General features: G+C 39.6%; 1 protein-coding gene across 11 annotated transcripts in view; it reads left to right on the forward strand.

Moving 5' to 3' along the window:
- The window catches only part of KDM4C (lysine demethylase 4C), a 437,278-nt gene that overhangs the window by 21,902 nt on the left and 394,301 nt on the right, over positions 1-21,075 (forward strand). For 10 of the 11 annotated variants that reach the window (XM_030294155.1, XM_030294156.1, XM_030294149.1 and 7 more), the window contains one exon: positions 16,529-16,690. In XM_030294155.1, coding sequence (XP_030150015.1) covers positions 16,547-16,690 — 144 coding nt within the window. In that variant the 5' untranslated portion in view covers positions 16,529-16,546. Of the gene's footprint in view, positions 1-1,894; positions 1,927-16,528; positions 16,691-21,075 lie in introns of those variants that run through there. The other variant, XM_030294146.1, reaches the window with a different exon arrangement.

Below are 21,075 nucleotides of genomic sequence, written 5' to 3' on the forward strand. Positions count from 1 at the left end.
CCTGAGCTGAAGTTGGATGCTTAACTGACTGGGCCACCCAGAAAATGTTCAATTTAAAACAAATATACGTTCTATTTAAATGTTAAAACAAAATGACTGAATGCTTAAAAAATTAAAGACAAAGAAAGGCTCTGGAAATATCCCACATTAAAGAATACTAAAGAGACATGACAGCTACATGCATTTTCTAATCCTAGATGGAATTCCCTACTAGAGGGAAAAAAAGGTGTCAAGTATCTTATTTGGTCACTTGACAAAATTGGAACACAGAAATTGGATACAAGTATTGTATCTATGTTAAACTTACTGGAGCTGAAAACTTTATCTATGTAAGACCCCTATTCTTAGGAAATGTACTCTAAAGTTTTTAGGGGTAAAGGACCATGATGTATGCAACTTAGTCTTAAATGGTTCAGAAAAAAAAATTGTGTGTGGGTGATATATTAACGGAAGAAGAGAGATGAGAACACACATTGATAAAGCAGCAAATAGGGTAAAATATTATTAGATGAATCTGGCTTCAGATCATCTGGCTGCAGTATATGCAGGCTTTTTCTTTTATTCTATTCCAGCAATTTTTCTGTAAGTTTGAAGTTCTTCTAAGGAAAAAGTTAAAAAAAAAGTAATAATAGCAGCAAGTATAAGAATAAACCCACAAAGTTTTGTGTTTTTCTTTAACTCACATTAGACGACTTCATTGATTTAACTTTCTTCTAAGGCATGAATGGAGGCTTGGCAGTGTGGGAGAAATAAGGGAAATAGCTATCCTTAGCCATGTGGAAAGACTTTTGACAATTATTGACCTTTCATTATTATAAGACACAATGGTTCTTTCCCAAGGTATTGAGTAGTTTTTGTTTTGGTTAAAGATGCCTATTATATAAAAAAAGATACATACATCAATTATTTTATTTCTACTTAAAACTTGTACAATAATTTGCCTATCTTTTGTTGTAAGGCAAAGCCATTTCTTTGAAAGAAGTTTGAAGTCCTGCATTTCCTCTTTTGCATAAACCACACCCAATACAGCATCTATCACTTTCAGTTTCTATTTTTTCAAAGCAGAGTGAGTGAAACATTTGAAGTAATATGAGCTGGAATCGTAGATTTTACAAATCCTTCTACCCCCTAACCTTTTACTGTTGCAATTCCCACACTTCATTTGATATCCCCCTTCCCTTTTTCAAAAATCATCTCATCTTTACTGGATCACTCCAAAAGATTCAACTTAAATCTTATAGAAACATAACATTGTTGTATTCACACTTCATCTATTTACATAATATTTAATTATGTCAGATAATTAGCACAAGTAGCATAAACTGGATTGGAAATAAACACTTGATTGCTAAGCATGCAATTCAACTGGTACTTAGACATAATAAACATACTCAAGTTTGCACTGTGTGGTGTTTTTCAGAGATAATATATAGTGTGTATCCTTTATCTGGCAAATCTGTTAAATAGAAGGTTATTGAGAGCTTCTACTATAGTAGGCCACTAAGAGTAAGTGGCTGTAGGTGGCTGGTTAGTTTGTTTAGTGGCTCAATTGATAATTTGTACTCAATATTACAGAATGAATTTTGAGTCATTCAAGTTAATTTCATTAAGATATATCAAGGAACTGATTGTTAGAAAGGATTACTAATAAAAGGCAAGCAGATATGAAGAAAACATTCATTTGATTTACATCTGGTATTTTTTCTTCCTTCCTTCCTTCCTTCCTTCCTTCCTTCCTTCCTTCCTTCCTTCCTTCCTCTTTCTTTCTTTCTTTCTTTCTTTCTTTCTTTCTTTCTTTCTTTCTTTCTTTCTTTCTTTCTTTCTTTCAGGCTCTATGCCCAGCATGGAACCCAATGTGGGGCTTGAATGCATGACCCTGAGATCAAGACCTGAGCTGAGATCAAGAGTTGGATGCCCGTACATCTGGTATTTGTATACCAGGTTTCTTTTCCATTCATCATTGTTATCAGCTTGTATTTGATAATTTTATCAGTCATGATTTAGTGACAGATTATGGCTACTGCCCTGGTTAACTTAAGCAGAAATGGATTTGATACTGGAGCTGTTGAAGTTTGGAGAGCAGGCACTGGATGTATCCCAGAACACTACTGCTGGAGGTGCTGCTAACAGATCTGCCATTTCTGCCACAAATAGAAAACTGAAGAATCAGGGTCTGGGATCATAGCACCATGGCTGAAATCTGGGGTGCAGGAGGTTGCTGCTGCATTTGTTTGTTCCATGAACATGCTGTCTTAGTTGTCATCCAGAGGTCAGTAATAGTGCCAGGACTGTTCTTAAGAGCTAAATTACCTGTGCTAGTTCTGTTCCAGTAAGAAGAAAACCTTGTGGTCTCCAATTCGGTCCACACTCTGTCCAGTTCTGAATTCAAGCCTCTTCATATTGGAAGAATTTAAAGCATATCTGGAATGCCTTTTGCAATGTAGATTTCAGCTCTTCAGACTACTCAGTCTCTTGCAGATGCAAACTCTTTGAGTGTTTACCCTATGACTTCCATTATGCCTACGATGTCTGAGGCTTGGTTTCTTTCCTTCCTTTTTTCCCCCTCAAATCTCTCTCTGGGGCTATGTGGATTCTCTCTATTCTACTTCCTTCTGCTAATGTCCTTCCTTTGGTCATTCTCTGTTTATGCAAAAGGAAGAAAAATGGCTGTCCCAGTCCTTCATGTCTTCCTCTGTTCCCCAATTCTGAGTTCCTGGGGCAGTAATGGAGCTTGTGCAGGTCAATTGCAGTATGCAGTATTTGGCTGCCTGGGCTCACTGCCATGAGTGGGAGAAATTCTTGAGGGAAGGAGGGAAGATGGCTTCCAGGGCTGAGGGGTGGAGGCTTTTTCTGAATGGTCTCATTCAAAGGGCTAAGATATAATTGATTCTCATGATTTTTGGTAGTTATGTTGCATAAAGTCACTGAGAATACTGAATTACTGAATACTGAGGGGAAATACAGGGTTAGATTTCTGTGAGGCTTTGATCACACATTTTTGTCAACTGAGCTATATGTCAATCACCTTGTTTTATGTGTATTTCTGTTTTTTTTTTTTAATGTTTATTTTTTTGAGAGAGGAGGGAGAGTATGAGCTGGGGAGGGGCAGAGAGAGTGAGAGAGAGAATTCCAAGCAGGCTTTGCACTGCCAGCATAGCGCCCGACGCAGGGCTCAAATCCACCAACTGTGAGATCATGACCTGAGGGGAAATCACCTGAGCCACCCAGGCACCCCTGTATATTTCTGTTTTAAAGGCATCTTATTTAATATATAATTGTTGATTCACTAACATTGAACCCATGCCAGCAGCACTATAACTTATGCCTGAAGTTACATAACCTAGTATGTTTGTCATAGGGCACATTATAGCTTTCTTGCACTTAGGAACTTATGCTTGGGGACTGTTTTAAGCAGCTAAATCACCAATAAGAAACAGAAAAAATGCAAATACCACTGGCACTAAAGAGAGTGCAAAAATATATTTGTTTACAGTTTGAGGACTGAAACAAGAGGGAGCATGTCCTTGTTTGACCTCTGCTGAAGGGATGTGATATTGGCTGATTCAAATATTTCAATACTGCGAATGTTTATGAATGGCCATGCAGGTGCCACAAGTATTGGTTTGGGGGTTACAGATAAATTTTAGCAAGTAGGTGAATTTGCAAATGCTGAAACCAGGAATAATGAGGGATGACTGTGTATATATGGAGTGAGGGTGAGAAGAACATTAAAAATGACCGTTAGTTGGTGGGGAGTGTTGCCAGGAAAGGCTTCATAATGGAGTCTACGTGTGAGATAACCCTGACCTGTAGTATTACAGCCACTTGTGTGCATGTTCCCTCATGCACTTGTAAGCTCTGAGGATTGTGCTGGTCCGTGCTGGCTGAAAAAGGCAGAGCAGGACCATGGATGGATTGAATGAACTAGGATTGGGACTGTGGGGTAGAGAAGCAGATTTTAGAGGAAGGATTCCTTTTTATTCCTAGTAACTTTTGGATTAAGTTTTCTCTCTGTTGAGTTTGAGAATCATCTAAAAATGGCTCTGCCTACTAGGCATTTAGATTTGCTGGACTTGGATTTAGGGGAGAGAAGTCCTTGTTGCATATTTCTGAGGCATTGGTAAGGACAGTTGGATGACAGTGTCTGTCTGTGACTGATGGAAAGGGAAGACAACCACAGAAAGAACCTTGTGGTATACCAGTTGTGAAAGATTTGGCTCTGGAGGAGTGCAGAAAGGAGTTCAGGGTGGAGGGTGGAGTTAACCATGAGAGAGTGAATGGAGGATGGTATATGTCCTCCCCATCTGCAGTAGCTGTACCAGGGGAGGACTTATTCAGTTTTAAAGGCTACAAAGAGACTGGGAAGAGGACTAAAGACAGCATGTAGCCTATAGCAATTAGAAAGTCATGGGGGCACCTGGGTGGCTCAGTCGGTTAAGTGACCGACTTCGGCTCAGGTCATGATCTCACAGTTCGTGAGTTCAAGCCCTGCGTCGGGCTCTGTGCTGGCAGCTCCGAGCCTGGAGCCTGCTTCTGATTCTGTGTCTCCCTCTCTCTCTGCCCCTCTCCTGCTCATGCTCTGTCTCTCTCTGCCTCAAAAATAAATAAAAACATTAAAAAAAATTTATAAATAAAAAGAAAGTCACTGGCAACCTTACCCAGAGTGATTTCAATGCACTGGTGGATGGAGATGTCAGATTGCAGCAGGACTGATGATTGAATAGATGGAGTGGACAACATGAATGTAGGCTATTCTCTGTTGGGTTTTGTCTGTGAGGGGTTGTAGAGCAAAGGCTATAGCTGGGGTCTTTCTGGGAGGGGGATGGTGTACAGAGAACCTTTAAAAATTATGTGGGAGAGATTTGACCATGTGTATAGGCAGTGGGGAAGAAGGTAATAGAAGGGATTTAATTTGAAAAGTTTTTTTTTTTTTTTGTAAATTTTTTTTAACATTTTTATTTATTTTTGAGAGACAGAGAGACAAAGTGTGAGGGGGAGGGGGCAGAGAGAGAGGGAGACACAGAATCAGAAGCAGGCTCCAGGCTCTGAGCTATCAGCACAGAACCTGACGTGGGGCTTGAACCCACCAACTGTGAGATCATGACCTGAGCTGAAGTTGGACGCTTAACTGACTGAGCCACCCAGGCACCCCATTTTTTTTTTAAGCCAACATCTGTGTCATTACTGTGTAGCCTGACAATGTGCTAGATTCTTACATTGAACTTCGAACTGAGTACCCATTACAATGCTGTAGGTAGGAGTGGTATTAATAAGGAAATAGAGGTCTAGCTTAAGAAACTTTCCAGAGGTCATGTGGCATTAAGTGGGGGAGACAGGAGGGATAAGAATCCAGTTCTGGGGTTGCCTGACTGGCTCAGTCTGTAGAGCATGCAACTCTCAATCTCAGGGTCATGAGTTCAAGCCCCACATTGGGAATGATGCCTACTTTAAAAAAAAAAAAAAAAAAGAATCCAGTTCTGTCTGGCTCTGTCTGGCTCTGTCTGCCTCCACCTGGCTGCCTCTTAAGTGAAATAGTCACAATTTGAAAGAAATATACAAGGTGATTTACTTCAACATCCATTGTAATAGTAATTAAAAAAAAATATCATTCTGTTTGGTTGAGATTACCAGTGTGATGTAAATTTAGTTTAAGTGCTGGAAAGCCGAGTAACTGTCACTGGCTACAGTAATCTTTTGTTTAGTCTAGTGCTTCAACCTAAGGATTTGGGCACAGACTAATTAATCAACATGGTTGTGGCCATTGTACTGTTAGAGATGAATGGAAACTTTATCCCAAGGGAAAAAGATAATGGGATTTCTAACAATTAGGTGGTTGTTGTGTTGTGCAAGCTGTGACTGAATAGAATCTATCTTTCCCCAACCCTCATCTCCCATTTTCTAATAGTTGCCTATTTAGTAGAATCTGACTGTTGATAAAGGAACTCTGACATTCTGCCATTGAACTTTACAAGTATAAAATAATAGGTTAGGCAGTTAGAAAAAGTCTGAGTATTGAATCTAAAAGGTTCAATGTTCTAATTTATGCCTTTTATTTATTTATTTATTTATTTATTTATTTTTTAATGTTTTATTTATTTTTGAGACGGAGAGACAGAGCATGAATGGGGGAGGGTCAGAGAGAGGGAGACACAGAATCTGAAACAGGCTCCAGGCTCTGAGCTGTCAGCACAGAGCCCGACGCGGGGCTCGAACTCACGGACTGCGAGATCATGACCTGAGCCGAAGTCGGCCGCCCAACCGACTGAGCCACCCAGGTGCCCCTAATTTATGCCTTTTAAATGAGGATATTCTCAGGTTTATAAGAATGTAGATATGCATATGCATACATATTAAACATATTAAAGACCCTTTATTCTAGTGGTGTTACTGCTCTTTTATAATATTATTATTAAAAAAAATTTTTTTTAATGTTTATTTATTTTTGAGAGAGAGAGAGAGACAGAATGTGAGCAGGGGAGGAGCAGAGAGAGAGGGAATCCTAAACAAGCTCCAGGCTCTGAGTTGTCAGCACAGAGCCCGACACGGAGCTTGAACTCACAAACCATGAGATCATGACCTGAGCCGAAGCCGGACGCTCAACTGACTGAGCCACCCAGGCGCCCCTATAATACTATTTTTTTTTATTTTGAGTAAGCTCTATGCCCAGCATGTGGCTTGAACTCATGAACGTGAGATAAAGAGTTGCATGCTCTACTGACTGAGCTAGCAAGGCATCCATTGTGTTATTGTTCTTTTAATCTAATTTTTTTCTCCCTTGTTACATTATTGTGCTTTTCTGTGCAGATATCTGGTGGCTGGTTGTTGGTGCATACATATAGTTTTTATCCAATATGTAATGCTCTTTTTATTCTCTAACAGTCTTACTTTTCATTGGAATAGCCATATAAGTGATGGTGTATCCTTCTCAGTGTATCTTATCAGGAGGCACATGATATCTAATTTTCTTAGTAGTGATTTAGTTTTGAAGTGATAATGTACTCTCATTAGTCTTTGATAGCTTGCTTGCTTTCTGGAACAACATGTTTTAGTCACATATTATACATTTCTTGTCCCAGACCTGGAACTAGCCTTTTCTTCAAATATCCCTGGTTCTTTTTATTGAAATATAATATTTAGAGACCATAATTTGTGTGCAGTAATTTTTATTACTGTTTTGTCATTGTTTCTATGCCTTTTTCAGTGGGCAGTATTAGAAGATAAACATTTTAAGAGAAAAAAATCTTGAGTTCATATTGCTATTTCAAATTCTAATGAAAGACTCACTTTTTATGTAATCAAAGGATTTTATATTGGTATCTCTTGATCCTGAGATCAAAACCTGAGCTGAGATCAAGAGTCAGACACTTAACCACTGAGCGACCCAGGGACCCCTATAATGAAAATCTTGATTCCTAATGACGTTAGCATTATTGCTTACTTGCTGTATCTTATAGTGTACTTGTAATAGTTAAAAAAGACCTAACACTAGGGGCGCCTGGGTGGCGCAGTCGGTTAAGCGTCCGACTTCAGCCAGGTCACGATCTCGCGGTCCGTGAGTTCGAGCCCCGCGTCGGGCTCTGGGCTGATGGCTCAGAGCCTGGAGCCTGTTTCCGATTCTGTGTCTCCCTCTCTCTCTGCCCCTCCCCCGTTCATGCTCTGTCTCTCTCTGTCCCAAAAATAAATAAAAAATGTTGAAAAAAAAATTTAAAAAAAAAAAGACCTAACACTAATATTACTACTAAAAAATCTAACAAAGAAATGTAATTTATATACATTTAAAAAATCATCCTATATCCTAAAATATATCCTGTTAGAATCTACAGCCTAAATACTGTGATTCTAAGTTACTTAAGCAATTCTTTTCCTTGTTTGCTCATGTCACTGACTTATACAGTTAATTTGTTTTTCAGGTGTTAGGCCTGGCTTTTTTTTTTCTTTTTAATTTTGTTTTTAATTTTGTATATCATTTACGTGATTGCTGAGTTAAAACTAGAAAAAGGGCTATACTCATAAAAGTTTTGCTTCCTTACCTGTCTCTTCTTTTCACTATAGGTAACCATTTTTGTGGGTTGGCTCTTGCTTCCTATACAAAAAGTAGAATATTATAAACTCTGTTCTGCACGTTGCTTTTTTAATTTAACAGTGTAATTTGGAAATCACCCCAGATCTGTACTTAGAGATCCTTCTCATTCTTTTTATGTTGCCTATACTCTGTTGTTGGAAGTACCACACTGATCCAACCAGACACCTATTGGTGGACACTTAGGGAAGTGTAAGAGTTACAAGAACGAAAACTAAGAAATGACTTGTGTCATTAATATCTGACTCAGTGCATTTGAAAAATTGATGCAAGACTGAAGTGGACACATAAATTAGATATTATATATTATAAGATTTAGTGCTGGGAAGAAGTTTGGGGTTTGCAACTAGAATCAATTACACTGTGGGCATTTCATGGAAAGAAAATTGCTTCTCCTGACCCACTCACTGAAGTCTAGACCTCGTTGTAGTCTGACCCAGGAAAGGAATGTTATGTGGGGTGGAGCCAAGAGTGAATATTTGGCAATTTTGCTGGTTTCAACACCTCTTCTGTATACTTAATTCTGAGAAGATGACACCCTGAGTGCTCCAGTATTTGTTAATCTTGCCAGATCTTTGGTGAACAGGAGAAGGAGAAGCACTGCTCAGTTCGCCCAGGAGGATGATTTCTGCCTGTTTCCATCCACCAAGAGTATAAAGAGTGGTACAGTCAGGATTGTGAGTTGGAAAGAATATAGACTGTTGGAAAGAATCTACATGTTTACTTGGATCACTTCTCTTCAGGAACCTTCTCCTGGAACTCATCCTAGATTCTGTGCAATAAAAGAAACTTTTGCAGAGATTTATCTGTTGCCTTGACTCTTCTTTCCCAGAACTGTCTCCCTGAGTCCAACTTCCCATTCTTACTTCTGATCTCTGTAGGCTGGTAGAGCAAGGTGGACTGCTGATTTGAATGGGACCAAGAAGATTAAAGAAGAGCCCCCTGGGTCTCTGGGAGAGGATTGAGGTCTGGCTTAGGCAAAAAATGATTAATAGACTGAGGATTTTCTTTGCTATCTTGCTCTCTAACTTAGGGCTCCAGGCCTGTGAGGTCCTGGGATGATAGAAAAGGGAAGAATTTAAAGCCCGATGTCCCTGTTGTGTTTCAGTTCCTAGATAGGCAGTGCTAGTGGCTAATGTGGCATTTTCAGGGTGGTCTGCCAGTTTTCTACCCAACTGAGAAAGATGAAGGAGTCAGATGGAAGGTCAGAGTATTATAGGCTTTACTATTGGTGAAACTGGGTTGGAGAATGTGGTAGGCTACTATGTTCCCATCAATATGACCCCTGATGCCTGTGTTAGTTTGCTAGGGCTGCCATAACAAATTACCACAGACTTGGATGGCTTAAAACAAGAGAAATTTATTCTCTCACAGTTCTTCAGGCTAGAAGGCCAAAATCAAAGTGTCAGTAGGGCCATGCTTTCTGTAAAGGATTTGGGGAAGAATCTTTTCTGTGCCTTTGTCTTAGCATCTTATATTTGCTGGCATTTCTTGGTTTGTAGCTGCATGACTCCAGGCTGCCTCCCTCTTCACATGGTATTCTTCCCTCTTTGTCCAGCCCTTCTCCTCTTATACAGACACCAGTCATATTGGACTAGGGTCCGCCCTCATGAAGCATGACCTCATCTTAACTTGATTACATCTGCAAAACCCCTGTTTTCAAATAAAGTCACATTCACATGTATTAGGGGTTAGGTTTTAACACATGTTTTGTGGGGACATAATTCAACTCATAACAATGCCTGACTGAGGCACTCTGCAAGTAGAAGCTTACTTGGCTCACTGTGAGGCCCAAAGTGGGTGAGCTTCAGTGTTGCAATAGAAATGCCAGACTTCCAGGGTGCCTGGGTGGTTCAACTGATTAAGCATCTCACTCTTGATTTCAGCTCAGGTCATGATCTCAGGGTCAAGAGATTGAGCTCTGTGTAGGGGCCACGCCCCAGCGTGGAGCCTGCTTGGGATTCTTTCTCTTCCTCTCTTTCTCTCTGCCCCTCCCCAGCTTGCATGCTCGCAGGCTCTCGCTCTCTCTCTTTCTCTCTCAAAATAAATAAATAAACATTTTTTGAAAAAAAAAAAAAAAGAGAGATGCGAGATTTCCAGCTGCCTCTGGTGGACTTAGCACTTGGGAACTGAAGTAGAGTAGAGTAGTCACACCTGTTCCTTCTGGACCTTGACTGCTGAGTTTCTTTTAAAATCTCACTGTAGGGAGGGAGGAGTGAGGGCTGGCAAGGATGCCTCCAGTGTTCGGGAGAGTGCACATGAGGAAGCATAGGGGAGTGTTCTCTTCTAATATCACATGACTGATAATTGTGCCTTAGGTCATTTTCTTTTTAGCTTAATTATCTGCTTAAATGGTGAGTGCTTTATCTCTTAGGATTGCAGTAGATCCTTAAGTGTTCTCTTCCGAGGCAGTTAGCAGTGCAGACCAGTTCTGTGGGAAGGCGTTGTCTAAGAAAATAATACCCCTAAGATGAGAACCATCCGTTTTTATGTTTTTCATAGAAGTTGCTTAAATAAGAGAACAGAAGTTGGAAATACAGGTGTACACAGGAAAGCAATATAGGATATAGATTTACATTTAGCAGGAAAGTATCAGCCCCCGTTTCTTTTTTTATTGCCAAATAAAGATACATGATTAAAATAAGAATAGATGTTTGTCCTTCATGATAAGGTAAAATTTTTCAGAAAAGAAGCTTGGGAGAATTACAGAAGTATGAATTAGTGTTAGGCTTTTCTTCACTTAATAAAAAAGATCTTTAGTTCATTAAGAAAAAAATCTTAGGGTATTTACCAGAAATATGACTATTTGGTTTTGGTGGCTTATAAAAACATTGAAGGCTAGCTCTGTAGAAGCAAAACAACAAAGTTGTCATCACAGTATTGCTGTTACTCACTTTGGGGATTCAGTCTCTAAAGAGGGGGAACGTTGAAAAAATGATCATTGTATCACCTTCAGCTGAAAATCATAGGTATATTCTTCCCAAAATATAACAGTCTTTTTCTAAGAATCATTATTGCAAGAGCATTTTAAACCTACTTTTCTGCATAATTCAGAGAAGTAAAAGTAAAGGAGAAAGAAGGGTGGCTGGGAATTTGTGCAGCATGATTAAATTTGGTAGTGATAAATGTGGATTAGGAAAAACTCAAGGAACAGAAAACTTATAAGTTACCTTTTAAGGGTAAAGAATGTAAGGAAGCAACCCAAAAATGAAATGAAAATGGTTATTAACGCCCCCAAAATGATCAGTATCACTAGTATTCAAAACAAAAACAAACAAACAAACAAAAAAACCCGGAAACTTGGGGCACCTGTATGTTCATTTGGTTAAGAGACTCTTGATCTCTGCTCAGGTCACGATCTCATGGTTTGTGGGATCAAGCCCCACATCGGGCTCTGTGCTGATAGTGTAAAGCCTGCTTGGGATTCTCTCTTTCTCTCTCTCTGCCCCTTCTCTGCTCTCTTGCCTTCCCCCCCTCCCCAAATAAAGAAACTTAAAAATAAAAAAGCTTAACAATAGACTTTTTTGCCTCTCATTTTGGCAAAGATTAGGGTGGTGGGATTAACGTTAAATTTTTAGATACTTTAGTATATTTCAAATTTTATGATCATATATTAACTTTATAGATTGAAAAAGGTCTGAAATATAAGCTAACCAGGTCTTTAGTATATGTACCTGATTTGTAGGTATAACTAGTTTTGTGTAGTCAAGGAATAGTGACACCAGGAGGAGGCAAAGTATGTTTCAAAGGCCAGGTAGCAAACCGGGCAGAGATTTAACTCTGATTGCTACTAATTCTCTGCATATATTAATAGACCTCTGGCTTCAGTTTCTTATCAGAACCATTGTTCTGTATTTTAGGCCAAAAATCTTGACTTGTCTGTTTCTCTCACTTCTATCAGGAAATTCTGTTCCGAATATATCTGCAATCTGATCACTTCTCACTTCTCGCTGCTGGTCAAAGTCACCATTTTATTTTGCCTGGATTGGTGTATATTGCCTCTGTGCTTCCAATCTTGTCTTTGCTTGGTACAGCAGCCAGAATGATGCTGCTCACTGCTCTGCTTAAAATCCTCCAGGAGAGTTACCTTAGAAAGCCGTGTCATCTCCTTGAAATACCTGTTAGAGTAGCAAGAATGGGAATGTACAAGAAGGGGAAGAGCCCCAGATTATTTCCCCCAAACTCTCTCTTCTCATCTTCCCAGTCACCATTCTCTTTTTCTTATGAGTGCTAGTCACACTCACATCCTTGCTATTCCTTGAAGAGCCCAAGAGGCTCCTTGCTCTTACTTAGTTCAAAATGCTTTTCTTTCAGATATCTGCATGATTTATTCCCTCTCTCAGGCACCTGAAATGTCTTCCCTCACCTACCCTGTATAAAATAGCTACTCCCTGGTTTCTTCTACAGAGGGCTTATGACTTATTTATTGTCTATTTCACTCCACTCCTTGTTAGGTTTTCTCTTCATCCTTCCTGAATGCCCGCTCAGCAGTTAGGCCTTCAGTAACTGTTGAGTGACTGGCTAGATTTCTCATTTCTTCCCTAGTGGCTTTTTCCTCTGCTGGAGAGCTATGCATGCCACCCTTGTTCTTTGGCGAGGGAAAAAGTAAGGCTCTCTTCCAGGTACCAAATATTTCTACAAAGGTAATCTGGGAGCTTCTTCCCCCTTTTCACTGCACAGATTTTTGTGTTCTATTATTTTTTACCAGTCAAGCAAATGAGTTTGTTTTCTAAGTAACTTTCCTGTGTGTGAGATCAATGCTTTCCTTTTTCCTGCATTTGGTATCATTTTATGTATATACTTTAGCATTTTGTCATTTATTTTTTCATTCGGTTGGCATGTAGTTATTATAGCAGATGTTACAAACCAGGCTGGATCCCAGACTGGAAGTTAGGGCTTAAAGAGACAGAGAGTCTGATTTTCCTTTGAGGGGTTTAGAGTTTCAGCGTATGGTCAGAAGTGTCAACTGTTGGGACAGGCAACTGCTATAAGGAATGCAGAGAGGGAGGTCAAAGCAAACAGGATGGTTCACTTAGGCCTACTTGAGAAGGGTTGAGAATCTTGCCAGGTAAGGAGGTAGCTAAAGGCTACTGTGATGGTAGGGAATGGTTTGGGCAAAGGCATGGAGAGTTCTGGTTTGTTGAGAGAAGCACAAATCGGTGCAAGTTGTTGGAGCTTAAAGTATAATGCAGGCTGTGGTGAGGGACAAGGCCCTGATAGTTATGTAAAGGCTTAATCTAGGCACTTCTTAAGGATTATGTGTATCCTGTATAGAGGTTAGACTTCCATCCTGCAACCCATGGATTTGGGCATGTGTATCACATATGAAGGGGGATAGGCGAGGACGTGGCCTGGAAGGTTTTTTCTTTTGCATGCCTCCTCCCTGAGGCAAGGAGAATATTTTCTGTCATGTATTAATATATCTATATCTATGCAGATTATTTTCTCCTTTATATTAAGTTAATAGTGGGTGGCAGGGTTTAATTTTGATTCTCCTCACATGTACTTTTTGAGATAGATGCTTATTTAAACCTTTACTGAATGATGATCACATCTTTATCTGTAGCCCTGATCTGTTTTAACCTCTTATTATCCCATAGCATGTTTTCATCTTTAATTTTTTTTTAAATTTTTTAATGTTTATTTATTTTGATAGAGAGACAGAGAGTGAGAGGGGAGGGACAGAGAGAGGGAAAGACACAGACTCCGAAGCAGGCTCCAGGCTCTGAGCTGTCAGCACAGAGCCCGACACTGGGCTCAAACTCACGAACTGTGAGATCATGACCTGAGCCGAAGTCGGACGCTCAACCGACTGAGCCACCCAAGCACCCCAGCATGTTTTCATCTTTATCTATTCCATCCTGTCCCAGTTTTTCTTTTTGTCAGGCAAATTAGAATTATTAAAAAAAAAAAAAGAAAGCTTTGTTCTGAGAGTATTTGTGGTTTGGATTGTCAGATGCCAGGCACTGTTACTGCATCTGGAAGTGGGATGGGGCAGGACTCCTTTCTGGGGCAGGCAGGCCAGTGCTTCTTACTCAGTTTTGCACTCCATGTGTATTAGGTGATTAGTAAATGTTGAGGGAATCATCCTGACTATTGTCAGCATAATTAAGTTCACATTTTTATAGCACAGTCTGCTACCTACTTTTTTACTTTGACATCCTGTAAACTTTCCTCTTTTCTTTTTTCTTTTCTTTTCTTTCCACTTTGCTTTGCTTTGCTTTTCTAATTTACATCCAAGTTAGTTAGCCAATGATTTCAGGGGTAGATTCCTTAATGCCCCTTACCCATTTAGTCCATCCCCCCACCTCTCCAGTAATCCTTTGTTTGTTCTCCATATTTAAGAGTCTCTTCTGTTTTGTCCCTTTCCCTGTTTTTATATTATTTTTGCTTCCCTTCCCTTATGTTCATCTGTTTTGTCTCTTAAAGTCCTCATATGAGTGAAGTCATATGATATTTGTCTTTCTGTGACTAATTTCGCTTAGCATAATACCCTCTAGTTCCATCCACGTGGTTGCAAATGGCAAGATTTCATTCTTTTTGATTGCCAAATAATACTCCGTTGTGTGTGTGTGTGTGTGTGTATATATATACACATATATATACCGCATCTTCTTTATCCATTCATCCATGGATGGGCATTTAGGCTCTTTCCATACATTGGCTATTGTTGATAGTGATGCTATAAACATTGGGATGCATGTGTCCCTTTGAAACAGCAACCCTGTGTCCCTTGGATAAATACCTAGTAGTGCAAATACTGGGTTGTAGGGTAGTTCTATTTTTTGTTTTTTGGGGAATCTCCATACTGTTTTCTGGAGTGGCTGCACCAGTTTGAATTCCCACCAGCACTGCGAAAGAGAGGATTCTCTGCATCCTCGCCAACATCTGTTGTTGCCTGAGTTGTTAATGTTAAACATTCTGACAGGTGTGAGTAGTATCTCATTGTGGTTTTGATTTGTATTTCCCTGATGATGAGTGATGTTGAGCATTTTTTCATGTGTCTGTTTGCCCTCTGGGTGTCTTCTTTGGATAAGTGTCTATTCATGTCTTTTGCCCAGTTCTTCACTGGGTTATTTGTTTTTTGGGTTTTGAGTCTGATAAGTTCTTTATAGATTTTCGATACTAACCCTTTATCTGATATGCCATTTGTGAATATCTTCTCCCATTCCGTCAGTTGCCTTTTAGTTTTACTGATTGTTTCCTTTGCTGTGCAGAAACTTTTTATTCTGATGAGGTCCCAATAGTTCATTTTTGCTTTTATTTCCCTGGCTTCTGGAGACGTGTTGAGTAAGAAGTTGCTGTGGCCAAGGTCAAAGAGGTTTTTGCCTGCTTTCTCCTTGATGATTTTGATGGCTTCCTGTCTTACATTGAGGTCTTTCATCCACTTTGAGTTTATTTTTGTGTATGGTGTAAGAAAGTGGTCCAGGTTCATTCTTCTGCATGTCACTGTCCAGTTTTCCCAGCACCACTTGCTGAAGAGACTGTCTTTATTCCATTGGATATTCTTTCCTGCTTTGTCAAAGATTATTTGGCCATACGTTTGTGGGTCCATTTCTGGGTTCTCTATTGTGTTCTGTTGATCTGAGTGTCTGTTTTTGTGCCAGAACCATACTGTCTTGTGGATTACAGCTTTGTAATACAGCTTGAAGTCCGTCCTATAATCTTTTCTAAGCTCCTGACAAACTAAACTCTCTCTGTCCTTACAGTACTTCCAGGTATTTTCACTGCTTGGAATACTCTTTCTCTTGTCTGGCAAACCTTACACCTTCTAATAAGTCTTAACTGTGTTCCTTTCTGGGGAAGTCATTTCTGAGTAATTTAGGTGGCGTTAGTTACTCCTGCCAGCGTACAGTTTTGTGTTGAGGTTTGTTCTGCCTCTAGACAGTGAGTTTGGATGGTGAAGACAAACCTTATCCATTTCTCTGTCTCCAGTACTTTAGTCTGGTGCTTGGTAGTTTTGCTGAATGGGTAGTTTGTAAATTGTTCTGGGAAAGATTATGACAAGTGGAAGTACACCTAAAGTCAAGTCTGTGCTGGGGATGTTGAACATTGTCCATTCACTACTCAACCTAGACTAGGCCTTTATGCAGGTGCATGTATGACAGAGTGTTTCAGAACTGGTACATAGAAACAACACCTTTTGTAAACTTGTGAAGTTAGAAAGTTTGTTCTTACTAGGAAGGATTTTGAGTAGGCAAGTAATACAATCAGGTCAGTGATTGAATCACAGAAATAGGAAGTTGGGAGGAGGAAGATTAGAGGCTGGCTTTTCCCCCAGGAGTCCAGGGAGAGATAAGGAAGTCTACTCAATGGTGTGGTAGAGGGAATGGTAAATAAAGGAGAAGAGTTCCTCCTGGGAATGCTTATATGCTTTTTGGGGGAAATGACTGCCAACCTTAAGCACACAATAATTCAGTGCTGATGACTGCATCATCTCCTCTGCAGAGACTGCCCTAAACCATCATGGAGGTGGCTGAGGTAGAGAGTCCTCTGAACCCCAGCTGTAAGATCATGACCTTCAGACCCTCCATGGAGGAGTTCCGGGAGTTCAACAAATACCTCGCGTACATGGAGTCTAAAGGAGCCCATCGAGCGGGTCTTGCAAAGGTGATTATCCTCAGATCCTTTAAGCCAAAAACAATGACTTGGCCTTTCATTTATGCTCTTAGTTTTCATGATATGGGAGATTGTTTATTCCAAAGGAAGATATTTGCAAATTTTTTTCTTGTTAACCATTCAGGGCATTTGATTTCTTCACAGAATAATTATCTTATTTTTCAGTTAACTATGCTAGGTTATGTTCTAGGGATTTTTTTTATTTTAATTAAAAAATTTTTTTTTATTTAAACAAAACAAAACAAGAATGGCTCCTAGAAACCAAAGATATCCATGTACGGGGCTCCAGAGGGGTAAGAACTATTCCTTCAACCCTAGGTGACCACTAATCTACTTTCTTTCTCCGTAGATTTGCCTGTTTTCATTTCTTTTCAGTTACTTGCTTAGCAAGTGTGGAGAGTGCTTGCTACATACCAGGCCTGATGCCAGGTGCTGGGGGGTATGATGGGATAGAACAGACCATGTTTCTGCCCCCGTTGAGCGTATATTGTAGTGGTAGCCTCTTTGGGTGGTGAAATAAGGACATTTAAGCAGAGACCCAAAAGATATAAAGAAACCAAGATGTGGGGACACAAAGAATAGCAGGTCCAGAGGCCTGGAGGCTGACCTGAGCTTCAAGTGTGAGAGGAAGGTGGTCTGTGGAATTGGGGCTCAATGAGCAGGGGAAGAGGTTGGTAAGTAAGGTGAGGGCCCTTGAAGGGACCAGATCATACTGGGTTTGCCTGGCCTTAGTAAGGATTGGGGGTTTATTCTCAGTGCAATGGGAAATATTGGTGGGCTTAAAGCGGAGGAGTGGAGGACATGGTGGCTATTTGTATGTTTGTTGTTTTTGTGTCATTATTTTGAAAATGTCACAATGGCTCCTGCATGAAGAATGGATGTGAGGAGACAGAGTGGATACAGGGACTCCTGCCAAGGGTAGTTGTGATATACTGAGGGTCACAGAAAGCACTGAGGAATGCATTGCAGGTTTGTACCCATAGACCCAAAGTTAGAACTCTGTTTTTCTTAATGTTTATTTTTGAGAGAGACAGAGACAGAACATGAGAATGGTCGGGGCAGAGAGAGAGATGAAGTCACAGAATCTGAAGCAGGCTCCAGGCTCTGAGCTGTCAGCACAGAGCCTGATGTGGGGTTTGAACTCACAAGCTGTGAGATCATGACCTGAGCCGAAGTCGGACACTCAACCAACTGAGCCACCCAGGTGCCCCCCCCAAAGTTACAATTTTGTAAGAGAGATCATCTATATAATTCATCCTTTGATCTCCACCTAAGATGGATTTTCTGTCCTTTCTATAATGGAAATATATTTCAATCAGAAAGCTTCCCTCATAAGAGGCTGGGGGTGAGGGAGGGAAAAATTTTACCTCAGAAGAGTATATTTTATTGCACTTACTTCATTTTATTATTCTAAATGTTAAACTTGTAATCTGGGTTTCTGTAGATTTGTCAGCATCACCTCATAAGTTCCTGAGCCCTGTCAGAGCCTGCTCAACTGTGTCTGGGTTATGGGTTCTCCTTGGAATCCCCATCTCTGAGGGGAGGCCCAGTAACATTAAGAGCAGATATCAGAGGAGAGAACTTCCAGAACTGCAGGGGTTGGTGTTCAAGTCCTCCTGCATCTGGATGCTCCTGCTTGTGCTGGCATCCTGAGGTCTGTCAGTTTGTTACGTATAGTTCAAGTCCCTCCTGAAAAGGTTTAAAATTTGGTGATATGAAGTAGAATTAAGGTTTATTAGAGGTGGGTGAGAGATAGAAAAGGAAGCTAAAGATAAAACAAAGAGAAAAGTAAAGAGGTTTATAATGAATTTCTCAGGTGAGGAATCCTTACTTTAACCTATTTATTGAGTTAGCTCTTAAAGAACTCCTTTATGGAACCTCAACACCGGATTATCTTTGAAGAGAAAAATAATTCTTGAGTTGAAGAGAATGTCATTTCAGAATCATTTGACACATATAATTTTGATCATAAACTAGTAGTGGGTTAGCAAGGATTTGGGCTTTATTTAGGTGAAGGGAAATTGGGGGTGACAGGTTGTCCCCTTCTCTGGGCTTTGAATGCAGCCCTTTGTCCTGTTTTTCTTGTTTTTTGTTTCTTGAAAACATAGATCTTACTGTGTTCCACTGAGATTAGTGAGTGTCCTGTGGTAGGGTAGCACATTTAGTAACATTAGGAGGGGAAGTAGCACATACACACCCTCACAAGGGAGTTGCAGGCTCACAGGGTACACTTCTGCTGCATTATGAATGCATTATGAATGGCATTTGAATGGCAATTAGTTTCTGAATGTTGAACAAAACACACCTGAGTCTAGACATTTTTTTTTTTTTTTTTTGAGGGAGAGAGAATCCCAGAAGGGGCAGAGAGAGAGAGAGAGAGAGAAGCACGGCTCACCCAAAGCAGGGCTTGAGCTCACCAGAAGCCAGGCTTGTGCTCACCTAAAGGGGGGCTTGAGCTCACCCAATGTGGAATTTGAAGTCATGAACTGTGACATCATGACCTGAACTGAAGTCAGATGCTTAACTACTGAGGCATCCAGGCACCCCTAGACATTTTTTTTTTTTTAGTGAGATTTATTGACAAAGTTGGAGAAATTCATTTATTCAATCTTGTGATAATTTTCTTTTACTTATACTAGGAATACAATGAACTGGTTTTTTTTTTTTTTTTTGGATTTTTTTGTGTGGATTTTTTGGCCATTTGTGTTATCTTTTACATGAAGTCACATAAAGTCAGTTTCACCTACTTACCTTTTTTTTCTGGAAGTTGCAGCAATAGCAAACGTGTAAAACTTCACCAAATCAAATTGTAAAAATCAAAACTATATTAATGCTGCTAGTTTTCTTTGAGGTCAAGTCCTGGAGACAGAACCACTTATGAGATTCTTTGTTAATGCACAATTTAATGAATTGCTCTTAAAATATGATTTGGAGAAAATGGTTCAGTAGTTCCAATAGTAGTGACTTTGGCCTTAGATTTTTCTTTAATCAACATTTTTTAGATTTATACTCTGGATTTAATTTTTATTTCCATAGTGAGAGATTTGACACCCTGACTTCTATGTAAAAGGTGGTGGTCAAGTTGGGAAAGTAAAGAATGTCAGTCTCTTTAAATTAAATGTAAAACTTACATTGTTTTTGTGGAGAACGATTATGATGAACCTTTAATTACATATGAAATGGATAAAATTATTCCACAACAGTAATCTGGACATAGACTACCCTGGGCTATAGGTTATGCACATTACATAATTTTGTGTCCTTAAAGTGTGAAGAAAGATTGTAAGATGCACTGTTCTTCCCCTTCCTGCTTCTTCCTCAGTAGGTAAATGGTGATAATAGCAATTTATTTCAACGTAAGTAGTACAAATACAGATTTCAGTTAGAAAATTACTATTGGATATCCAGTCCAGGCTGGGATTGGGGAAATGGTGAAATAAAATAACATGTATGTATTCATTTTGATAGAATAATCAAGAAGGTAAACTTTAGGAGGAATAGTTTTTTCCTTCAGTTAGACTGATTGAATGTAAAAGCTTAACTTTGGAATGTTTTAAAACCCTAAGTATGTTGTGCTTCCATTTCCTGTGTAAGAGAATCTGATGTGTTGATACTTAAAATTATAGTCCAAAAGTAAGATTTTTGTTATAGACCTGAACTTACAAATTTTTAAAGTTCTGTCTGAACATTTTTATCAAAAGTAAGTGTGAACACATACATGAAATATTTACAAAGATAATGTTTAATGTTCTAAATTAAATTTCTCTAAATTTAGAAAATTGCTACAAAACTTTTTTTTTTTTTTAAAATTTTTTTTTCCACGTTTATTTATTTTTGGGACAGAGAGAGACAGAGCATGAACGGGGGAGGGGCAGAGAGAGAGGGAGACACAGCATCGGAAACAGGCTCCAGGCTCTGAGCCATCAGCCCAGAGCCCGACGCGGGGCTCGAACTCACAGACCGCGAGATCGTGACCTGGCTGAAGTCGGACGCTTAACCGACTGCGCCACCCAGGCGCCCCTACAAAACTTTTTTTTCACAAGACAGGAAAATACTAAACTCTAAATATAATATTAATTTTGATTATAGATGTATTTATTTCTAAACAAGAGCCTGAATCAATCCATGTTTATTTGTTTGAATTACTTGCACTTATTTCTGTTTAAGAAGTTAGCATTTATAATCTTTTTCCTTTTCAGTATATTATGAAGACAATTTAATGTATTTATCCATATCCGTTTGGTACGATTATCCATATTCTTTTAAAGTACTGAGTATGGGGGTACCTGGGTAACTCAGTCGAATAAGCGTCTGACTCTTGATTTTGGCTCAGGTCATGATCACACGATTCATGAGTTCAAGCCCTACAATGGGTT

This window comes from Lynx canadensis, chromosome D4, assembly GCF_007474595.2.
Source record: "Lynx canadensis isolate LIC74 chromosome D4, mLynCan4.pri.v2, whole genome shotgun sequence".
Classification (NCBI taxonomy): domain Eukaryota; kingdom Metazoa; phylum Chordata; class Mammalia; order Carnivora; family Felidae; genus Lynx; species Lynx canadensis.